The sequence below is a fragment of the Procambarus clarkii genome, chromosome 68 (genome assembly GCF_040958095.1).
Source record: "Procambarus clarkii isolate CNS0578487 chromosome 68, FALCON_Pclarkii_2.0, whole genome shotgun sequence".
Taxonomy (NCBI): domain Eukaryota; kingdom Metazoa; phylum Arthropoda; class Malacostraca; order Decapoda; family Cambaridae; genus Procambarus; species Procambarus clarkii.
In genome coordinates, this window is record NC_091217.1 from 12,412,210 (window position 1) to 12,433,714 (window position 21,505).

General features: G+C 41.9%; 1 protein-coding gene across 19 annotated transcripts in view; it reads right to left on the reverse strand.

The window, feature by feature from the left end:
- Positions 1–5,923: 5,923 nt before the first annotated feature.
- Positions 5,924–21,505, reverse strand: part of Vinc (vinculin) — a 228,296-nt gene continuing 212,714 nt past the window's right edge. For 18 of the 19 annotated variants that reach the window (XM_069310862.1, XM_069310860.1, XM_069310858.1 and 15 more), the window contains one exon: positions 5,924–8,545. In XM_069310862.1, the coding sequence (XP_069166963.1) occupies positions 8,376–8,545 (170 nt within the window). In that variant the 3' untranslated portion in view covers positions 5,924–8,375. Of the gene's footprint in view, positions 8,546–8,592; positions 16,581–21,505 lie in introns of those variants that run through there. The other variant, XM_069310856.1, reaches the window with a different exon arrangement.

The following is a 21,505-nucleotide window of genomic DNA, read 5'->3' on the forward strand; positions in this document are numbered from 1 at the left end:
GTCGTTCCTTTCGAGTGAGGCTTGGTACCACTCTGCCTCTTTTCAGCAATATGAGGGGTGTGCCCCAAGGTAGTGTTCTGAGCACTACTCTTTTTCTGGTTGCCCTCAATGGTCTTCTTTCCTCTCTTCCTTCTGGCGTCTTCTCCGCTCTCTATGTCGAATGATTGATGAAGATTAAGCCACCCAAGAGGTGGCACGGGCATGAATAGCCCGTAAGTGGTGGCCCTTTTGAGCCATTACCAGTATCAAGAGCTGATACTGGAGATCTGTGGAGGCGCGACTGCATGCACCCTGCGTGACGGGAGATGTCTCCCAGACCAAGTGGTGACCAGATGGTGTCTCTATGTCGATGATCTTACCCTTTGCTATCGGGGTGATGATTCGCCTCTCCTTCAATGGCGGCTTCAACTTGCAATTGATGCCGTGTCGTCTTGCGCCATCGATCAGGGCATAGGTTCTCTACGTCTAAGACTTGTGCTATGACTTTTACTCAGAAGCGTGTTGTTCTTCGTCCCTCTTTGTCGCTTTATGGTCAACCCCTTGTGTACAAGGATTTCGCTAAGGTTTTGGAGTTAATCTTTGACACTCGTTTGTCTTGGTCGGCCCATATCTCTTACCTATTAGTTGAATGCTCTAAGGCCCTTACCCTCCTTAAGGTTTTGTCCCATACTTCTTGGGGAGCGGATAGGCGCACTCTCCTCGCTTTACATTCCTCTCTCGTCCTGTCTAAACTTGATGATGGTTGCCCTACTTACACGTCTGCTTCTCCTTCTACTCTTCGCTGTCTTGATGCTTTGCACCATACTGGGTTGCACCTCAGCGCTGGTGCTTTTCGTTCGGCTCCCGCCCTCAGCTTGTATGTTGACACTGGATTCAGATTCAGATTCAGATGTTTATTCAGGTAAGGTATATACATACAAGTGATGTTACATTAATGGATTGATATATAGATAGAGCTAGTACATACAATGCCTAAAGCCACTATTACGCAATGCGTTTCGGGCAAGGGCTTCCTGTCTCTCCAGGACCGCAGTGATCACTACTGTCTTCGCTTCCTCTCACCTTTGTCGTGCTTTAACTTTTACCCCTCCTTTAGTTCCTGTTCCTCTTCACCACCTCCTTCTTTCTGTCCGGTTATCTCGCTTACGGGATTCTCTTTCAGTTCATATTTCTAATATTTCTCCTCATATTGTTCCTTCCTTATCCCCGTGGAGAGTCCCCCTTCCGAAGTTTTGTACACCCTTGACCTGCATCACTAAAGCTTTTACCCCTCCTACGGTTCTGAAATGCCGTTTCCTTGAGCACTTTTCTTCTCACTCCCGCTCCGTTTCCATCTGCACCGATGGGTCTAAGTCTGCGGACGGTGTAGGTTACTCTGTTGTTTTTCATGACCGCACTTATATGTGTTGCCTACCTCCGGAGACTAGCATCTTCACAGCTGAACTTTATGCTATTCGTCTCCTGCTTTCTCGTTGTCATTTTTCCTTTGTGATTGTCGTTGACTCTTGTCGTGCCCTCATGTCTCTCGGGTCCTTTAATCCGGTCCAGCCAGTGGTCGTCGAGATTCGACATTGGCTGTTTCTTATTTCCAGTAAATTTTAAATCGGTTGAATTTTGCTGGGTTCCCAACCATATTGGTGTCTCTTTAAATGAGCGTGAGGACACTGCCGCTAGGGAAGCTGTCCGCTCGTCTCATCTCCCGTAAAGGTATTTCTTATTCCGACTTTTACCCAGTTATTCATTTCTCCATCCTTACCCGTTGGCAGGATTGTTGGTCTTCTGTTACTGGTAATAAACTGCGTACTCTTAAGAGTCGTGTGTCCTCAATGCCCTCCTACTACCGTAACCGGCGATGGGAAACGGCCCTGGCGAGGTTGCATGTTGGCCATACACGCTTAACTCATGGTCACTTAATGGAGTGCCATCCTGCTCCTTATTGACGAAATTGCATTGTCCCTCTTACCGTCGTGCATATCCTTGTTGAATGTCCTGACTTCCAGGACGAGCGTGTGTCTTGCTTTCCGACCGTCCCTCACGGTCACTTGTCCCTCGATAGAATTCTTTGTGAATTGGATAAATATAAATAATAAATAAATATGTTTATTCAGGTAAGGTACATACATACAAGTGATGTTACATTAATGGATCAATATACAGATAGAGCTAGTACATACAATGCCTAAAGCCACTATTACACAATGCGTTTCGGGCAGATACTTTTGATATCGTTCGCCTTATGGGTTTCTGTTCTCATATTGGTATCCTTGGTGATATTTAGCGTCCTCTGATTATTCCGCACATTTGATGGTGCTACATAGCCTTCCTGGTTTAGTGCCTTCTTTTGATAATTACTTACAGCATTGTGGTTTAAACTAAAGTCATCAGTAAAGCACGTGTTAGATAAGTGTTCGAACGTCATCAGTTAGACGAGTCATATGAAAGATCATCAGTTGAGTCATGTGTAAACCGTTTTCATTCACAAACAGGAGGTTTGGCAGGTGCATGGAATGGACTTTGGCCAATGTTTATGAGGATGGGCTGAATGTTAAATGGCACTCATTTAACACCTCCATGAACCTCTACCAATTATCCAGTCAAGTTTGTTTCTAATCTGTTTGCCAATTGAGCTCAATTTGACTGGGTTTAGTTTACATATAATTAAGGCTCTTTGTTACAATGCATGGCAAAACCATTGCCATAAGTAAACATCATGGCATAGACTTATTATTTTTTTTTTTTTTTTTTTTTTTTGAGATATATACAAGAGTTGTTACATTCTTGTACAGCCGGTCGGCCGAGCGGACAGCACGCGGGACTTGTGATCCTGTGGTCCTGGGTTCGATCCCAGGCGCCGGCGAGAAATAATGGGCAGAGTTTCTTTCACCCTATGCCCCTGTTACCTAGCAGTAAAATAGGTACCTGGGTGTTAGTCAGCTGTCACGGGCTGCTTCCTGGGGGTGGAGGCCTGGTCGAGGACCGGGCCGCGGGGACACTAAAGCCCCGAAATCATCTCAAGATAACCTCAAGATAGCCACTAGTATGCGTAGTGTTTCGGACAGGTTCCTGGAATAAGACCCTCCATGAAGAATCGTTTTTACAACCAAGTACTCATTTTACTGTCGAGTTAAACAGAGGCTACAGTTAAGGATGCCCAGTAAATCCTCCCCGGCCAGGATACGAACCCATGACAAAGTGTTCAGGGAACGCCAGGCGAGTGTCTTACCACTACACCACGGAGACTGGTTTAGATTGGACTGAGATTGGACTGGACTGAGACTGGACTGATTTATCTATAGCCGTGTAATATTCAATGTGTATAGCCATACAGTACACTGATAGACTTACCAGTGGCTTAATGCTGCAAATGGTCATTCATTAAATTTAATAATATGGATAATTCTTGCAGGACTCGTGTAGTAGCACGTAACTGCAAGCTCAAGTAAAATCCTTCAGATTCTCGCTAGACAGATTTAACTCTTTAGTCTTCATTCTATACTGCAAGTCTACCTAAAAGCTAAGTGCTCGCAATGTATATCAATTTTGTTTTTATTTATAATAATTATCCTAGAAATTTTACTATAAAATTTTGTAACAAATAATTTAGGGAATCCAGAGTTTTGAATGGATTAAATCTTTAGTATAGAATTCCCCACGTGTTTGTTTTTCAGCATTGTAACTACCTGCACCACTTTCCTGGAAAGTCCTGTGATCCTTTTTTTGTCATTAGCTGCAGGGAGCCAACAAGGGCCTCCTCCAGAAAATGCATGTTGGATGTACTGTAATGAAGCGCCCCTTTCTGGGTGAGAACCCCTTTTTTTTATAATTATTATTAATAGACTTAGGGTAGCAGCACTATTCTGTATGATGGATTATGGAGTGTAGATCAAAGGCTAGCTATGAGATCATTTAAATCAGGAGAGAACATAAAATGCAAGTTTAGTATTAAGAAAATTGATTTCTAGAGCAAATTTATAATGTTGATGAGACAAGTTTGTGCTGGTGGATGTAGACCCACAGGCACTATGGCTCATAATGACTATGGTGATGGGTTATAAGCTTTCAGGTGGTTATAAGCAGAACAAACAATTTGTGTGTTCTGCTGTGCTAATGCAACTGGCACGCACAAATGCAAATTACTTGTGATTGGGATTAGCAAAAACTCCATGGTTTTATAGTTATCTAGGTGCCTATCTGTGGTTTATAAGAACCAGTCAAATGCATGAATGTCTCAATATTTGTCGAGTGGTTTATTTGGAAAACAAGTGGGAAAACATGTAGCTGAGGTGAAGGAGCACCTCAAATGTGTTGGCCTCCCACAAAACAGCAATGTTGTGCTGCTTCTAGATAAAAGTGCAATAATCAGCCAAGAACAGTTAAGGAGTTTTTTAAAAATCTACACAATAAAGTAAGCTAACTGGACTATTGCTAGTTAATGTTATATGAAGTAAAGCTAACAATACTATGAAATGGTTAGATAAAACTTTGGCCTGCATCAGGTCTGTTTCCTAAGGAACATACCAAGGCAGATATGGGGGCCAAATCCTTCAAATTCCAAATTTGAAGGATTTGGGGCCAAGAAAATTAACAAGAAGAAAAAATTACAAAAGGATTCCTAGTCTTTGTCAGAGGAATTATCTTCCCAGAACTGAGAGCAGAACTGGTGACAAACACTAGATGATGACATAGATAAGTGGATAGATTATGAAGATTCCCCAACCTTTCAAAACATGACTGATTAAGAAATAAGATTTAATTAAAAAAAAAAAAAAAGCCAGGGGGGAGAAAAATAAAGATGAGGATGACAACTAGGAAGTGGACGAGGAAGTCTCAAAGGAAAAAGGTAACGTGGAAATGTTAAGAAATATTTTAAAGGCATTCTTGACTTTATGGAAACAAGTAACCAAGTTTGACACTAAGGACATAGTTAATCAGTACAATTTGTATATGAAATTTTAGGAAATCGTTTGCAAAAAGATTGTTCAAACAAGAGCGAAGGGAACAAAACAAACTTCAACTCAAGACTTTTGTAAAGGCTTCCAAAAAGCCTTGCATTGAACCACCTACACTTGGCTCATCACATGATGACCCAAACACTTCAACATCCGAAGTTACCTCATCACTATCAATCTCCACTTTAGTCAACCTAATACCACACCCATCTCTTCCATCTAAATAACAATGGTTCATCAACAATAATCTTTCAAGTTAACAAGCAGATCAGAACTTCTCATACTGGCGAGTACAAAATACTCTCAAAATTTTGCCTTAAATTTGTTATATTTTTTCCAGATGACAAACCATTTGGAAAACATGTGACCCTCTGTACTTACAATTCACTTAAGTCCAAGGAGGGAAGAAGTGACCTCTGGTCCCGAGAAGCACCTGTGCTCCTCACCAAAATCCAAGACACATTGCCTTAGGATTTTGGATGTTCCATATAGCTACCACTAATGCCATGTGACTGAATGAGCCTTTGTTTGCAAGATGAGATTGTATGTAGCTTCACACCTCCAATGAGGTGTGATGCTACATTATCTTCCCAGGATTGCCATTATTGACACAGGCTGACCCTCCTTTACGAGATAACTCCTGTTACAACCCGAACCAGGGTCTCACCAATGCCGGACAAAGTAGCTAGGTAGGTGGCTGCCTTCCGAGAAGGGGCTGCAATTACATGTATCCCAATTTTCAGAACATGTCTTGTTTTCCTAATGTCCCTAGGAATCACTTGTTCCTAGATAGAATTCTTGGTGAATCCAATACCTTGTGTCCTTTTGTTCTTGTATTGGCATCTTGAGAGAGTTGGTGCCTTGTGAACATCCAATGACAGAGTGCTACATAGTCTTCCTGGCTATGTATTTACCTGTTGTTAAATTACTTACATGAAATATTTCTTAAGGTGTTCTGGTAAACAAACACAGCATACACTAGTAACATTTAATCATTATACTTTTCTTTTATAAAATATTAAGAATCTGCACATGAAAGATTTAAAAATGCAACCAAAACAGTATCTAAGTGGACTTAAAAATCTGAAAAGAACAAAGCATAAATACACTGATCTAAGCCCCTCAAGTAAGGTTCAAACAAAACTATGAAACTCACTTGACTTTTTATTAGTCAGTATTCATACCAAGATCTTTTCACATGTGCAACCACAAATGCGGACGATAGCAGCACTGTCACTGAGGGTAAAATCTTTGTGTAAGCAAAATACAAATATAACTAATGCAATTTACTGCTCATTAGTAATATTCATCAGGACTTCCATTCTCAGTGATAATCAGTGCTTCAACATTGTAAGGCATCCATGTGATTGTAAGTGCTTCTTAATTCACTAGGGTATTGCAAGAATAAGAATATATAGATAATACAGTGGTATCAGAATTAAAGTAGGAACATTAATAACTGACCATTTTATTACCAGGTCTGCAATTTTACCAAGTTGTAAATTCACTCTTGCTTTGTACAGTCTTATAAAACAGTCTGTCCATCCATATTATAGTAAATCATTTTAATTACAGCAGAAAGGCACTCAAATGATTACAAACACAACAAAAATTTATGTATCAACAAGCTCTTAATATGCATACCCTTATTAGTTCCATCTTAACCTAAGTCAATGAGCATAATCATTTCAAACTGTACTTTGTGTTCAGTCTGTTAGAGAAATTTATCTTAAGATAAATACATTTTAAGCACCAAATAAATAGACATTAGTCACATCCTAAGCTAACTAATCAGTTAGTTCTGCACAAGATAGTCACAAGACTGACATGATCTGCAGTAACAGTTCATTACACAGTGTATGGCAGGGACGTGCCTAGTCTAATATTGCATGTCTACTACTCCAGAAAAGCAGTCTGTACTAATTATATTAAAATTAAGCCCAAGGTAAAGGTTTGAGAGATTTCCTATGATAGACTATTGAATTATATGTATGATATATATAAATTTCTTTAAATGTGGCCATAATGTTCCATAAACTTTTTCATACAGTAAATTATATACAACAGATATTGGCAGTGTTTTCCTGAATGTCAGGTGACACAAGAATTTGATAAGCACAAATTTGTAAAGATTGCATTAGCCCCCTACGCTTACAATGCATGGCATATTATGCAGACATAACTGGGTGGGACAAAAATGCCACACCTAGCTACTGTTTTAGGAAATTTTCATAATTAATGTACATACTACCAAAATAAAACTTTGTCTTGGTTACAAACCTAAAAGACATCTTTGATGGCTGAGTTTGCATACAGTTCTCCTGCAAAAAGGAAGACAACTGTTTTGGCACAATATAAAGCAAATACTGGACAGTTACCCGATACAACTATCATGAGTTACTCACTCTTGTGACTTACGAAGGTGCCAATATATGACAAATTTTAAACCATGTTCAGTTTCATATATGTGGCAAGGTGAACATGTACAATGCATTATGGACTAAATTCATTTGTGTGTACTAAGTTCTGACATACAATACAAAGCATTACCTTGATTTTTTTTAAAGCATGACCAAGAGAAAATCTCTACCTGCAATATTCTTGACAGCTGTGTGTACTACTCCATTTTAGAGAGATCATTGGAACTAATTATGATAATTTGCCCATTGTAAACCTGTCAATATATTTACAGACATTCATTATACCATATTAAGGCAGTGTGTACTGTATTTATGTTACAGCTGAGCAAAACCTATTTACTGGACATTATTATTATTCAGGGATGAAATTTAAGTAATGGCATCCCTTTCACTGCTCATACACCTGAGAATATAATTTAGCAACAATGGATGCATACATGAGTGGCTTCTCACATAATAAGGACAGGGTATTTATCTCCTGTGTACTCTTGAAAAAATTAATTCACGTATGCAGGTGGCATTACTCAAGCATGCAGGTAGTTGTCATTCATGTATGTAAGTAGTGTCACTGCTGATATTTAGAACATGGTATTCTGAAACAAATCCAGTAAATACTGCTCATGCTTGTCTGATGAACTGATATGACAGTATGAAGGCAAACACCTGATTCATAAGCCTTAATTTACTGTACATAAAAAAACAAAAAAATGGAATCAATAAAAATTATATACCAGGTGTTGACAATTCTTTACAGTATTTTCTTAAACAATTGTTTGCATGAATAATTATAAATTACAAATTTTAACTCAACAATAATATCTAAAAATAATTAAAAGTTTGTTGAAAATGTACATAACCCAGTAAACAAATGCTTTTCAATTATTTATTAATCTAAATTTTTCCTCAATGATCAATTGTGCAAAATATTTGTAGTCTAAAAAGTACTCTGATATCAATGCAGACTGTTTCTGCATGACGTACTCTAGTAAAATAATGCCAAACATTTTTAATACTGATACCAAGGTTGTTTACGGACCCAACGCAACCTGATACCAGCATCTGTACGAATCTTGATGGATGCAGCTTCAGCAGCACGAACGGTTTCCTTCACTGACTGCATGAGATTCTGGGCATTACCTACCAGCATCTCTGTAGCTTCCTGGTCTTCTTCCGAGCCTACCAAAAGACACATGTTAATGCTACTTAAAAGTTAAATCTATATAGGTATCAATACTGTATTTAAAATTAAAGAACTTCATGCCAGTCCTTAACAGCCATTGTTGAAGTTCCCTGAAAATTATTTACCAAAAACTTCTCTATGTTATAAATTGTTCTTCTGTATTTTACACTGAATGTTAACATTTAATTTCTAGTAAATGTTTTAAAGCAATAATATGATTAAAAATTATTCAAGCTTTCCTAATGAATACACATTTAAATACAAAAAAAATCACACAAATTAATATTATTACACACACACACACACACACACACGGCAGAACACACACTCACAGAGTGAGCATCATACTGAGAAGTCACACTGCTGCAGGCTCCGGGATTCTTCAAATTATCTAAGTATTGGGAGTAGGGTGAGGGTTGCAAGTGGTGTCCCAGAATACATGAAGGTGTAGGGAATTTGAAAAGAAACTAAGAGATAAGAAATAAGTGTTAGTGAATGAAAAAATCTTGGCTAGAAAAGTTGATCTTTCAAAACAGCAGAATGTCAACAAAGATGGCCGCCACCACTGGGGGGGACAGTACTCCGACAAAGGAATGTTTTGCAGGTTTCTCACAGCAAGATGTAATGAAAGGTGGTTATCTTGGCAAGTTAGTGATTATTGAGGACATACTAAAGAATTATGAAGAAAAGGTAATTAAATTAGAACAAGAAAATGAAGATCTCAAGATTGAGTTTTGTAATTTAAAAGAAAGTATTTTCCAGCAAGGTAAGGAAATTACCCGCTTGACATAAGATAAAGAGACAGGAGGTACAAATCAAGGAACTAGTGAATGATAATGAGATATAGAAAATTTGAATAAATAAGAAAATACTCGTATGGTAAACAACTCAAAGTAACCCTACGTGCTAACATGGAGTTAGGCAAGGATATGCAAAGAGAAACTTCACTGACAACTCAAATAGAAGAGGTTAATAAAGGACTGGGAAAGTACAAAGAGGAAATAAAAGAAACATGTGAACAAGTTGTAAAACAGAAAGAAACGACCCAGGAAGTCTGTTTGGAAGTAAAAACCAAAAATGACCAGCAGGAAGCAGACATTAGACAAGCAATTAGGAAAGAACTGGTTACCAACAGTAAATTAGTAGAAAACACAGAAGATAGAAGCACGTCCATAGTAAGTTTTGAATGTCTAGAAAATGAAATATTATCTAGGATAGAAAGAGCAGCAGAAGAGGAAAAAATCATTGAGAAAATAGTAGGTTTAGGAGAAGGCTTCATGACAAAGTAAAAGGTCAGTGATTAAGAAGGATAGGTAAATGAGAGACAAGAATCACCCCTTAAGGGTGACATTTAATGGAGTGAAACAAATGACAAGTGCCAAGGAATGCCAGGAAACTGCAGAATGATGAGGAAACTTTGGTTATTAAGACAAGACCCCTCAAAGGAAGACAGAGAAAAGCTAAAATTAAACCTTGATGAAACAAAACGTCTAAATAGAAACAAAAATGAAGAAATTATTTTTTCTACATAGCAATACGCACTGGGTAGCCTGTGAAATGGTACATAAAAACAAACCAACAAAATCATTAGAGGAAGGGTGAGTAAAGGACAAAGAAAGAGGGAACATGTTCCTGAAAACAGTACATACCAACATAGAGAAAAAATATTGAAGCTAAAAGATAAAATTCAGCTTAAGGTCCCAGATATTGTCCCAAAGCAAGAAGATAGGAAAACTTGGACAGGCAGATTTGTAAACCTCATCTTGGAGATATACATGTATCAACATGTTAAGCAGGCCAAGAGAATGAGGAAAGGGGATGTACCATCTATGCTAGATATAATATTCACCAGGAAAGAAGGGATACTGTATATGACATTCAGTACCTTCCTCCCTTGGGGTAGGCATGACTATGTCCTCTTGGAAATAAAATATGCAATGTTTTATTAAATTGAATTAACAGATTAATCCAATTTACATTTTTCCTTATGGGGAAAATTATTCAATACTCTAACAGATCAGCACTCAACCGGCCTTCAGACCAATTAAGTTTGAGTACCGAGGTTCTATTGTATAAATAAATTACATTTCACACTATTGAATAATATTACTGGAAAAAAAAGAGAAAACCATTCAGAGACATTGAAATAATTAGGTAATAATAGTTTTGTGGTAACTCCCACCTCAAGGCTAGGCTGGAGGAGACTGACCCGGATGTGTATCAGAGCCTGTATCTTGCCAGACTTCCTTGCCCTATCACGGCCAAAATATGTCGCATACGATTTTTTTTTCCCCATGATCAGTGAACACATTTTGACAATCTTAGAATATGAAGAAAGAAAAAATAATTCTTACACACAGCACTGTTGTTGGTTAATAATAGCTGCACCATCCAAGAGTTAACCAGGATGAACCACATCCACGGAAAAGGAGGCACGGACGTTGTCCAAGTGGAGGAAACTAACACCTCTAATTTCTGATCTCTAAACACAATAGGGGCCAACTCTGGGGCATCCAACGAAATACAGTACAAGGCTGCAAATGCCCAACACAAGAAAAAGAAAACCTTGCCGATAAAGTGGCTGCTGCCTGGTAAGCTTCAGTACTATAACCCCGAACTCTACCTTTCAATACAGTACTCTAACCTGTTATGACTACTACAGGTTGGTGATAATACTGTGATGATGTTTAACCACTGCACTGTGCTGCATTATAATATGACAACCCACCCCGTGGTACATCGAAAATAAATTATTTCCAAAAAAACACCATTGAATGAAACGAAATGCCATTTTCTGGGTGAGACCCGGAGCTATCCAGGTTGATATGGATATATTAGATTTCTGGCATCAGTCAATGTACATGGAGTTCTAGGCCTACCGGGGACCACGAGCCAGAACTTGGCCCCTCAGAGAAGCATGAGGAGCAATGGCCTTTAGAAAATCATGTGTGGTTGGAAGCATTCTATGTCTGCCATTGACTGGGTCAGGCACCCAGAAAGGTAAGTGGCCCAAAACAAACCCCTATCTTGGGAAAACATTGCTACAAAGAGCCTAACGAGTGGACAGAACTTCCCAAATGAAAACAAGCAAACTATCATGATGTTACCACGTTGCCGCGCCACGGTCTGCGCAACCCCCCCCCTCCCCTGGAGGGGGAAGGGGAAGCCCCAGACCTTCACGACGGTTACCCACCCCTTTAGTTCTTAAGCTGGATGTCAAACACACAAAAAAACCCTGACTGGAGGGAGAGAGGGTTGCTGAGAAGACTCTGGGTCTAACCCAGAAATTCAACCCTGGTTTCAAATTACTGTACATTCAACACTGGTTTTCTAGGGGAAGCCCCATCGGCTCCCCCGAACTAACTACAAAAAGACAAAAACAAAAACAGGGACTTACCCTGGAGGCTGTCGGCCCTCGCTCAACTTGAAGTCGATAGAACTGCCTGCAACCACCGACCTAATGCGACACAGGCCCTACGAGGCCCAGGAACATTGACAAGGTAGTGAGTGGTGAGGACCCTGTTTGATCTCCACGACCAGGATGACTCAAGTGGTGTAGCAGGATGGAGGTGAAACAATGCATGAGACAGCTCGCAGAACAGAGCAGAAGTAACATAAATACCAAACACAAACTGCAGTGGCTCCACCAGCACCGCACGATACGAGGCGACAGTATTCGGCATAAAATGATGGTCCTGGAACAACCATGAAAGGAAGGACAAGACAATCCTATCAGAGACCGAAGTACACCTATACAGAGATAGGAAATAACGGAAGAACCGCCAGGAAACTTCATACTGCCACTGAGATGTAGCACGCAGGTGGAAAACCATCAACGAAGCCACCTGTGCACCATACTCTGACAACGGACTCAAGTCAGCAAGACCAGACGCGAAGACTCGAGGAGAAGAGGGAACCAGCCACGTACCAGGCCGGACCGATCTGTTGAAAGAGGCGGAGCCGTGGGAAGACACTCGTGTTCGGACACTGAGCAAGCAGCACCTGAAACCGAGTAAGCAGCGCCTGAAATCATGACCGGGCCGGCCACCAAGGAGTCAGAAGGAAAACTCTCCCCCTGATAAGTCTCTAAGCGAGCCAGAACCTAGAGTAACAGCTGAACCGGGTACCGGGTAGAAGAGATACAGGTAACCCCACCTTGCCCAGTCCTGCCTGAAGGCACTGATCCCGACCGGCTCGCAATCGGGAAAGGGTGCCACGTATATTGGAAAACGCCTCAACCACCCCGACATGAAGAGGTCCACTTCCAGAGACCCAAAAGTCCAGCAGAGCCAACTGAACGAGTCGGCATTGACCGTGTATTTTATGAACAAGGGAATGAACCGTGACAGGACGTTGGACACCCCCCGAATGTAAACTGCCAGGAGAGCCAAATTCCTCGAACCCTCCGGAGCGACATCCACACAGTCGCGAACTCCCTGACCGTGCTGTGGGCCCGATGGAAGGATGGACCCCACCACCTCTGGCCAGCTTGGTGAGCACTGGTCACAAAGCCCCAGCCAAGAGACGATGCATCCGTGAACACATTGAGTGAGGGCTCGGGTCGGCACCAAGGCACTGAACCCCGAAAAACCCAAAGAGGAAGTGGAGATACAGCAACCGACACAAAGCCCCCGGAGGCCGAACCCAGCGGTTGCAAGAGAGGCAGAAGGGATGTCCCCGAAGGAACCACAACAGCTGGTGAAGCCAAACTCGACCCTGTGGGTAGACCATCATGGCAAAGTTCAGGCTCCCGCACAAACCCTCAAGCAACTGCCGTGTAACCCGGAAGCCCCTCAAAAACAGGCGAAGGTGGGAATGCAGCCAATGCAGAGTCTCTGGAGGGAGATACAAGGAAGCGGTTCGAGCATCCCACACATGACCCAGCCATGACCAAACCTGAGAGGAAACCAGATGGGACTTCCACCAGTTCACCAGGAACCTGAACCCAGCGAGCCAGGAAAGAACCAAATCCCTGGCGAGCAGACATGGGGACTGGTTGGGAGCCCACACCAGCCAGTTGTCGAGGTAGGCAAGAACCCGAACACCTAACAGACACAGACGGGCCACTACAACCCAGGTAAGGCGTGTGAAAACACAAGGCGCCAGTTTCAAGCCGAAAGGAAGGCAACGAAAGAGAAAACCCCGACATCCCAACAAGTTCGACATAGGACGGCAACTAGACGAAGCTGCACAGACACTGCACAACAGCAGACTCTGCAAACAGCAATGACAAAAAAGCAAAGACAACCTAAGAGCCAGGGCCCAAGCGGATTCCAAAGAAGAAACAAGCACCAATGAAGAAAAAACTTTTTTTTTTGTGTGTAAGAAAAACCTTTTTCTTCAAACCGCATCCCGCAGGATTGGTGCGAATAGCTTCAACAATGCACACACCACCGAGGGCAATGCAACAGACCCAGAGGCAGCCCCTAGGAACTCCATGTCCTCTTCAAGCCAGTCCGAGGACAGCTCAAGCAGGAAAAAGTAAAGCAATGCCAAAACCAACAGGCCATGCACGCGCAAGTCCTCCACGACCAATACAGCCGAGAGGGAAGGAACCTGCACCACACCAACATCCCACGGAAGGGCAGGCATGAACAAGCACTCTTCGAGATGCTCAAAATTGCCCCCTCCCCCCAGGAAAACCTGCAACACCATATGAGCTTCTCGCCACTCAAGTGTGCAGGACCATCAGAATGTATGCCAAGTCTCCAACGAGAAGATAGGGTTGTCTGCCAACCAGGAAGACTCCGGAACCTCATAACGAACCTCAATAAGGACAAGATGATCCATACACGAACGAATTCGGATCCATTACGAAGGCATAATCTGGGTCGCGCAGGAGGTAAGCTGCAGTGGCCTCCCGCACAACATAGGCAGAATGCGAGAGGCCGAAAACCTCCAGAAAGATGGAACCGAAGAACCCACGGAATCATGGAATCGAACCTGGGGAGGAGTAGATGTCAAATTCAATTCCTATGAGGAAGAATATGTGAACCCCACTCCTTGTAACACCAAATCCCACTCCAAGGGTACAAAAACCCAAGCGGGGTCTAATGGGGCCCAAGGGCCCCAAGTCAACCCCTTCCCCACCCCGGGAACCTCACCTCGAGGATCCGGGGCCGAGCCATCCTCCAAACCCCCCCCTCCTCTAAAGACAAGGCAGGAGCCACCAAAAAAGCAGGAACAAAGGGGGCCCACTGGTCAGACCCAGAAGCTCCGGCTGGAGGCCTAGGCTCGAATGCCTCTGCCACCACCCCGGAAGGGGACTCCCCCGAAACTGCCCGAGTCTCAATACCAACTAACCCTTGCCCCAACTCCGAAACCCTCAGATGCTTTGGAGCCAGAAGCAAGGGGGCAGGACCAGAACGCACAACAGAAGGGGAAGGACAATGGGGGTGTGGACGGAACCAAAGCCGATGTGACTAACACCCCCAAGTCCAGGTTCCTATAGCCAAAGCAGGGAAGCAACCAACCTATCACGTTGCAGCAACTGGAACCTATCATGCAACGCTGAAGGTGCCTGCATCCATTTATGATCATCAGCAGATTGGGTGAACTGGAGTACATACAAGCAACAAAACTCGCATGACTCTGGGTCGAAAGAATGACCGACCCTACAGGCAGCATGGCGGAGGCACAATCGGTGATCGCCACCCTGAGACAAGGGGACAGAGCAACCTTCAACCTTGCATGAAGGGAAAGGGGACTCAGGAGTCGCATCCAATGGACCAAAGAGCCTCCCGCAGGGTTTCCCAGGACCCTTAGTCGCGTTATCTCGCTAAGGGAAGCTCAGGCAGGGTACTGCTATCCGGCGACCAAAACTACCAAGCAATCTGCTAAAGCTGGAGCCCTGGGACGTGTACACACACAGGAGTCAAGCGGAGGAGCACCAAGTAACAATAGGGTATGACCAACCAAGTGGCAGACCCCCCCATCAGGCAACTAGACAAAAAGAAAACCCCCGCAAGAGGACAACATACCCAGGTGGAACAGAGCCACCCGCTATGTGAGGTGATAACTAGCTGCATAGTACCCTGCGCCCCTACCAATGACAAAACTACTCCCTTCCCAGAGATAAACAGGGGGACACAAATCACAGCTGACTCCAAGGGTGGTCAATTACCAAGCAGCAAAAGAGACAGATGAGGTAAATCCTAAGGCGACTGGTGGAAGGTGGCCCCAAGCCCCAAGGGCAGTAATTACAGGGCACCTAGGGAAGGAAACCCTAAGCACATGCTGCCAAAGTACTGAAGAAATTACTCCTGGCTCTCACACACTGACCATAGAAACAGCACCATACCACATGGCACTGAACTGAAACAGTTGCTGGAGCCAGAGGCACATGACCTTGCCAATGTCACATCAACCAAGAACTGAAGGGTGGGTAGCGGGCGTGAAGGTCTGGGGCTCCCCTCTTCCTCCCTTCCGGGGAGGGGGTTGCATAGACAACAGCGCGGCAACTTGACGACGTCATGCTAGTTTGCTTGTTTTAATTTGGAGTTCTGTCCACTCATTCGGCTCTTTGTAACAATGTTTTCACCAGAATAGAGATTTGTTTTTGGGGCACTTACCTTTCTGGGTGCCTGACCCAGTCGATGGCAGACATAGAATGCTTCTGACCACACGGGGGTTTCTGTAGGCCATTGCTCCTCATGCCTCTCTGAGGGGGCCAGGTTCTGGCTCGTGGTCCCCAGTAGGCCTAGAACTCCATGTACATTGACTGATGCCAGAAATCTAATATATCCATATCAGCCTAGGTAGCTTGGGGGAGCCAATGGGGTTCCCCCCAGGAAATTAGTTTATCTACTTACATTATTAAACTAATGTCTCTGATCACGGGAAACTAAAATAAAATATTGTATGTGACATACTTTAGCCGTGATGGAGCAAAGAAGCTGAGCAATTTATGCGCGCCGAGTGGGTAGGCACCCGGACACAATCGACCCCGTCATCCCGTGGGACGGCAGTTGCCACGAATATAATTTTTCATAATTATTTTAATCTCTCATTCATTTCATCTCTGGTATTTTGCTGTAATATTGTTAAAAATTGTGTAATTTATATAGTTAAATGTGTGGAATATTGCTATGCTCAAAATTATGGAGCTCATATATGGTGACACACATTATTTTTTTTTTTTTATTTATATATACAAGAGTTCTTACATTCTTGTACAGCCACTAGTACGCGTAGCGTTTTGGGCAAGTCCTTAATCCTATGTTCCCTGGAATATGACCCCCGCGAAGAATCGTTTTTACAACTAAGTACCCATTTTACTGTTGAGTTAAACAGAGGCTACAGTTAAGGATTTGCGCCCAGTAAATCCTCCCCGGCCAGGATATGAACCCAGGACAAAGCTCTTGAGGAACATCAGGCGAGCGTCTTACCACTATGCCACGGAGACTGCATTCTATTCTAAGACTATTATATTCTAAGATCAATTGAACAGTGTTTTTGCTGTTATTACACTATGTATACATGTTATATATAACTATCTACATTTTTTGTGCACCATAATGAACCACAAAAATCATGTGTTAAGTGTTTATATACACAGAACAAGAATCCAAGTTCAGCCTAGCAGCCAACAGCCAAGTGTGTTGGGGACGGGGGGCTGCCCCAAATACATTTTTACATATTTATTTCAGTGTCTGTGAATGGTTTTATATCTAGTTTTTTGCATTAATATTCAATAGTGTGTAATTTGTGGAATTTATATAGTTAAATATATGGAACATTGCTATTCTCAAAAATATGGGGCTCTTATATACAGTATTGACAATATTCTTACATCAACCAGTGTTCGTGATGTTTTTTATAATATATATGCATGTTATATATCACAATCAACATTTATATGCACCATAACAAAGTAATAAGCAGTTCTGGTAGGTATGGTGATGAAATTAAAACATAGCATGGAGCTACATGATACGAGAAGACGATGCCATCAGTCATGATGCAAGACAATGCCTCCAATATTCTACATATTTCCCTGTGACCAGCTACAAAACTGCTGTTATTACCATATTCCTATCACAAAAATCCCAAATATGAATCCATTTCCACAAGGTTGTACAATATTATGAAGGAACATGAGGTCATTTCATTGTGTGTAGCTGCAGGAAACAATGGCTGGGTGCTGTGTGTCTATCTGTACCTACAGTGTCTACAGGCTGGTGATACACCACATCAGAACTGACTCAGGTTACCTACCTTGAGGGTACCTTGAGGTGCTTCCGGGGCTTAGCGTCCCCGCGGCCCGGTCGTCGACCAGGCCTCCTGGTTGCTGGTCAACCAGGCTGTTGGAAGCCTGGTTGTATGAATCACAGCCTGGTTGATCAGGTATCCTTTGGAGGTGCTTAGCCAGTTCTCTCTTGAACACTGTGAGGGGTCGACCAGTTATGCCCTTTATGTGTATTGGAAGCGTGTTGAACAGTCTCGGGCCTCTGATGTTGATAGAGTTCTCTCTCAAGAGTACCTGTTGCACCTCAGCTTTTCAACGGGGGTATTCTGCACATCCTGCCATGCCTTCTGGTCTCATGTGATGTTTTTTCTGTATGCAGGTTTGGGACCAGCCTCTCTAATATTTTCCACGTATAAATTATTATTTATCTCTCCTGCCTGCGCTTAAAAGAATACAGATTTAGGCTCTTTTAGTCGGTCCCAGTAGTTTAGTTGCTTTACTGAGTGGATTCTGGGGAGCCGGTTCTGGGCCAGAACGCATCTGTATGCTGCACATGGCTTCATCCCATTGGTTTCCTCCATATCTATGGCTATGCAACAGCTTAGGTCAGATCTTTGTTTTTGCCAAAAGTCATTTCCAAATTGCCGCTCTGCTGCCCTCCTGATTCTGGTGTACTCATTTTTGGTCTGCTTTAATGTCTCCATATTTGCCTCTGTATTCATGGCGTGTAAAAAGCTACTGAATAGGAATTTTTTTGTCTTCTCCATTTCCTGTCTATTGAACCATTGGTTTACTATTCTCCTTTCATCTACTTCTCTCCTGAGAGGTATGAACTGTTCCATTGCTTCTTTGCATTTCTGTGTTATGAGTTCCATCACCTCATTTGCTGACTTTCCTTAACTTTCAGTTTCCAACTGAACATTCTGCAGATAAGCCTTAACACATCATTCGCTCTAGTTGTGCTCTGCTAATGCCTCGATAGCTATGAGGCAGTATAATGATGTTTATTCAAAGTTAATATTGATAATTTTGTAACTTGTAAAGACAATGGGGGGGGGGTCTCCCTAAATGAACTTGTAGAAATAGTGGACAATATATAATTACTTAGAGGTAGGAAATGCATTCTGTAACCCCTGCACAGGGCATAGCGCCTTAAGGTGCTTGACTGGTGGTGCGCATAGCCCCTCAAGGCATTTTTAGGTATAGGGAATGATTCAAAACTTCCATGGGTACACCAGGCTCACATCCTACACCTCAGGACTCCAGTAGACACTATCTTGGGAAAAAAAAAATGCCTGCATCCTTCCTGTCTGTGTCTGTGAGAGCTTCAGTACTAGGAGTGACCAAGGGTGGCACATGCAGCAGCAGCTCACAGCACCACTGTGCAGCTAGGGGCCACAGCACCACTTAATAATGATGAATAAAATAACTGCAATTATTTTGCAATGGTGTCATAGATGATCCTGATTGTGATAAAGACTATGTACAATGTTCAGATATCAGTGAACACAATGCTAGTTATGGTGGTCACAGCATGAGGGGACAGCCACAGCATTTAGCCATTGTCTCGTTTATCTACCCATTGTTGAAACAATCTTATGCTCCTCTACAACATAACCTTGGGGAAATGGATTCATATTCAGGATTTAATGACAGGAATGTGATGATAATAGCAATTCTGTTGGTAGTCTTTGCGACGTGCATAGTATATTGAAAGTATTTTCTTGCATCAAGTAACGTGTGCTGGCATCATCTGCTCATATCGTGTAGCTCTAAGCTGTGCTTTTATTTCATCACCACACCCACCAGAACTACTTATTAGTTCCCTGTGGTGCATAAAAATGTTGATATATATATATAATGTGTGTATATAGTGTAATAACAACAAAAGCTATGTTTTATTGTTCAAAGAATATATTATTTGAACTCGTATTAGTTTGTGACACGAATACTGTATATCTGTGAGCACCAATATTCTAAACTTTGTGATACAAATATTATTATTAATAGTGCAATACATCATCATACTTGAAAAACTATGATAAAAACCATTTATAATATGAAGAAAATACTATGTATTCAATGCATGTTGTTACAACTTGATGTTAACAATGTGGGACTAAGCTGACTTCTTATAACTGGTTATAAGGTTATAACACTCACCAGAAATGCTTTGTGGTTTATAATGATGCACAAAAATGTAGGCAGTTATATATAATGTGTATATTGAGTAATAACAGCAAAAACACTGCAGCAACCCCCCTCCCCCTCAGTTATCACCCTCTCAACACAAACACTGCAGCAACCCCCTCAGTTATGACCTTCTGAGCACAAACACTGCAGCAACCCCCCCTCAGTTATGACCCTCTCAACACAAACACTGCAGTAACCCCCTCAGTTATGACCCTCTCAACACAAACACTGCAGTAACCCCCTCAGTTATGACCCTCTCAACACAAACACTGCAGTAACCCCCTCAGTTATGACCCTCTCAACACAAACACTGCAGTAACCCCCTCAGTTATGACCCTCTCAACACAAACACTGTGGCAACCCCCTCAGTTATGACCTTCTGAGCACAAACACTGCAGCAACCCCCTGTTATGACCCTCTCAACACAAACACTGCAGCAACCCCCTCAGTTATGACCCTCTCAACACAAACACTGCAGCAACCTCCTCAGTTATGACCCTCTCAACACAAACACTGCAGCAACCCCCTCAGTTATGACCCTCTCAACACAAACACTGCAGCAACCTCCTCAGTTATGACCCTCTCAACACAAACACTGCAGCAACCCCCTCAGTTATGACCCTCTCAACACAAACACTGCAGCAACCTCCTCAGTTATGACCCTCTCAACACAAACACTGCAGCAATCCCCTCAGTTATGACCCTCTCAACACAAACACTGCAGCAACCTCCTCAGTTATGACCCTCTCAACACAAACACTGCAGCAACCTCCTCAGTTATGACCCTCTCAACACAAAATGTGTTAAAACTATTTCAATTACAGAATTTCACACAACATTAAGCTCACACACACACAGATTGTCTTTACATAACTAAAGCAATTAACATAAAATATGGCAGCATAAGGTTCTTTATACCCACCAGCCTCCTTGCTTATCTGTTCATTACATGTGCTTTGCCATCATGATTTCAGTGTCAATTTCTTCCTCAGTGCCTTCGCTAATTTTGTGCAAATATGCAATATTTTTGCATATTTTAGGAAACATTTTCATTTTATTATTGAAATTAAAAACAACCCATTTAATTTAACCCTTCAACTTACCATTCACTCATTTTCCACAATTTTACCAGTCACACAATAATAATGTCCTGCGCCTTTCAACAGTAAATTGAACAGTATTGCCCAGTATAGTTTTGTAAAGCATCTTGATGGGATAATCTCTCAAATTAAAATTATTAATTGATATTATTTGTGGAAAGTTTTTGTTCAGACAATTGAATTAAGTAGTCAGTCAATAACAAAAAAGGTTTTATGAATATATATATATGCCTACATAATGCACACAAATTACATTAGCAAATATATTAATGAAATAAAATAAATGGCCTAAGTTAGTAGCATTTATATTTCAACAATGCAATATGTCTAATCAAGTTATTAGTTAAAACACAATGTCATGAGACATATATATATATATATATATATATATATATATATATATATATATAAAAAATATATGTACACACACATACATACATGTATACATACAGCATACAAAAACTTATTAAAAATTA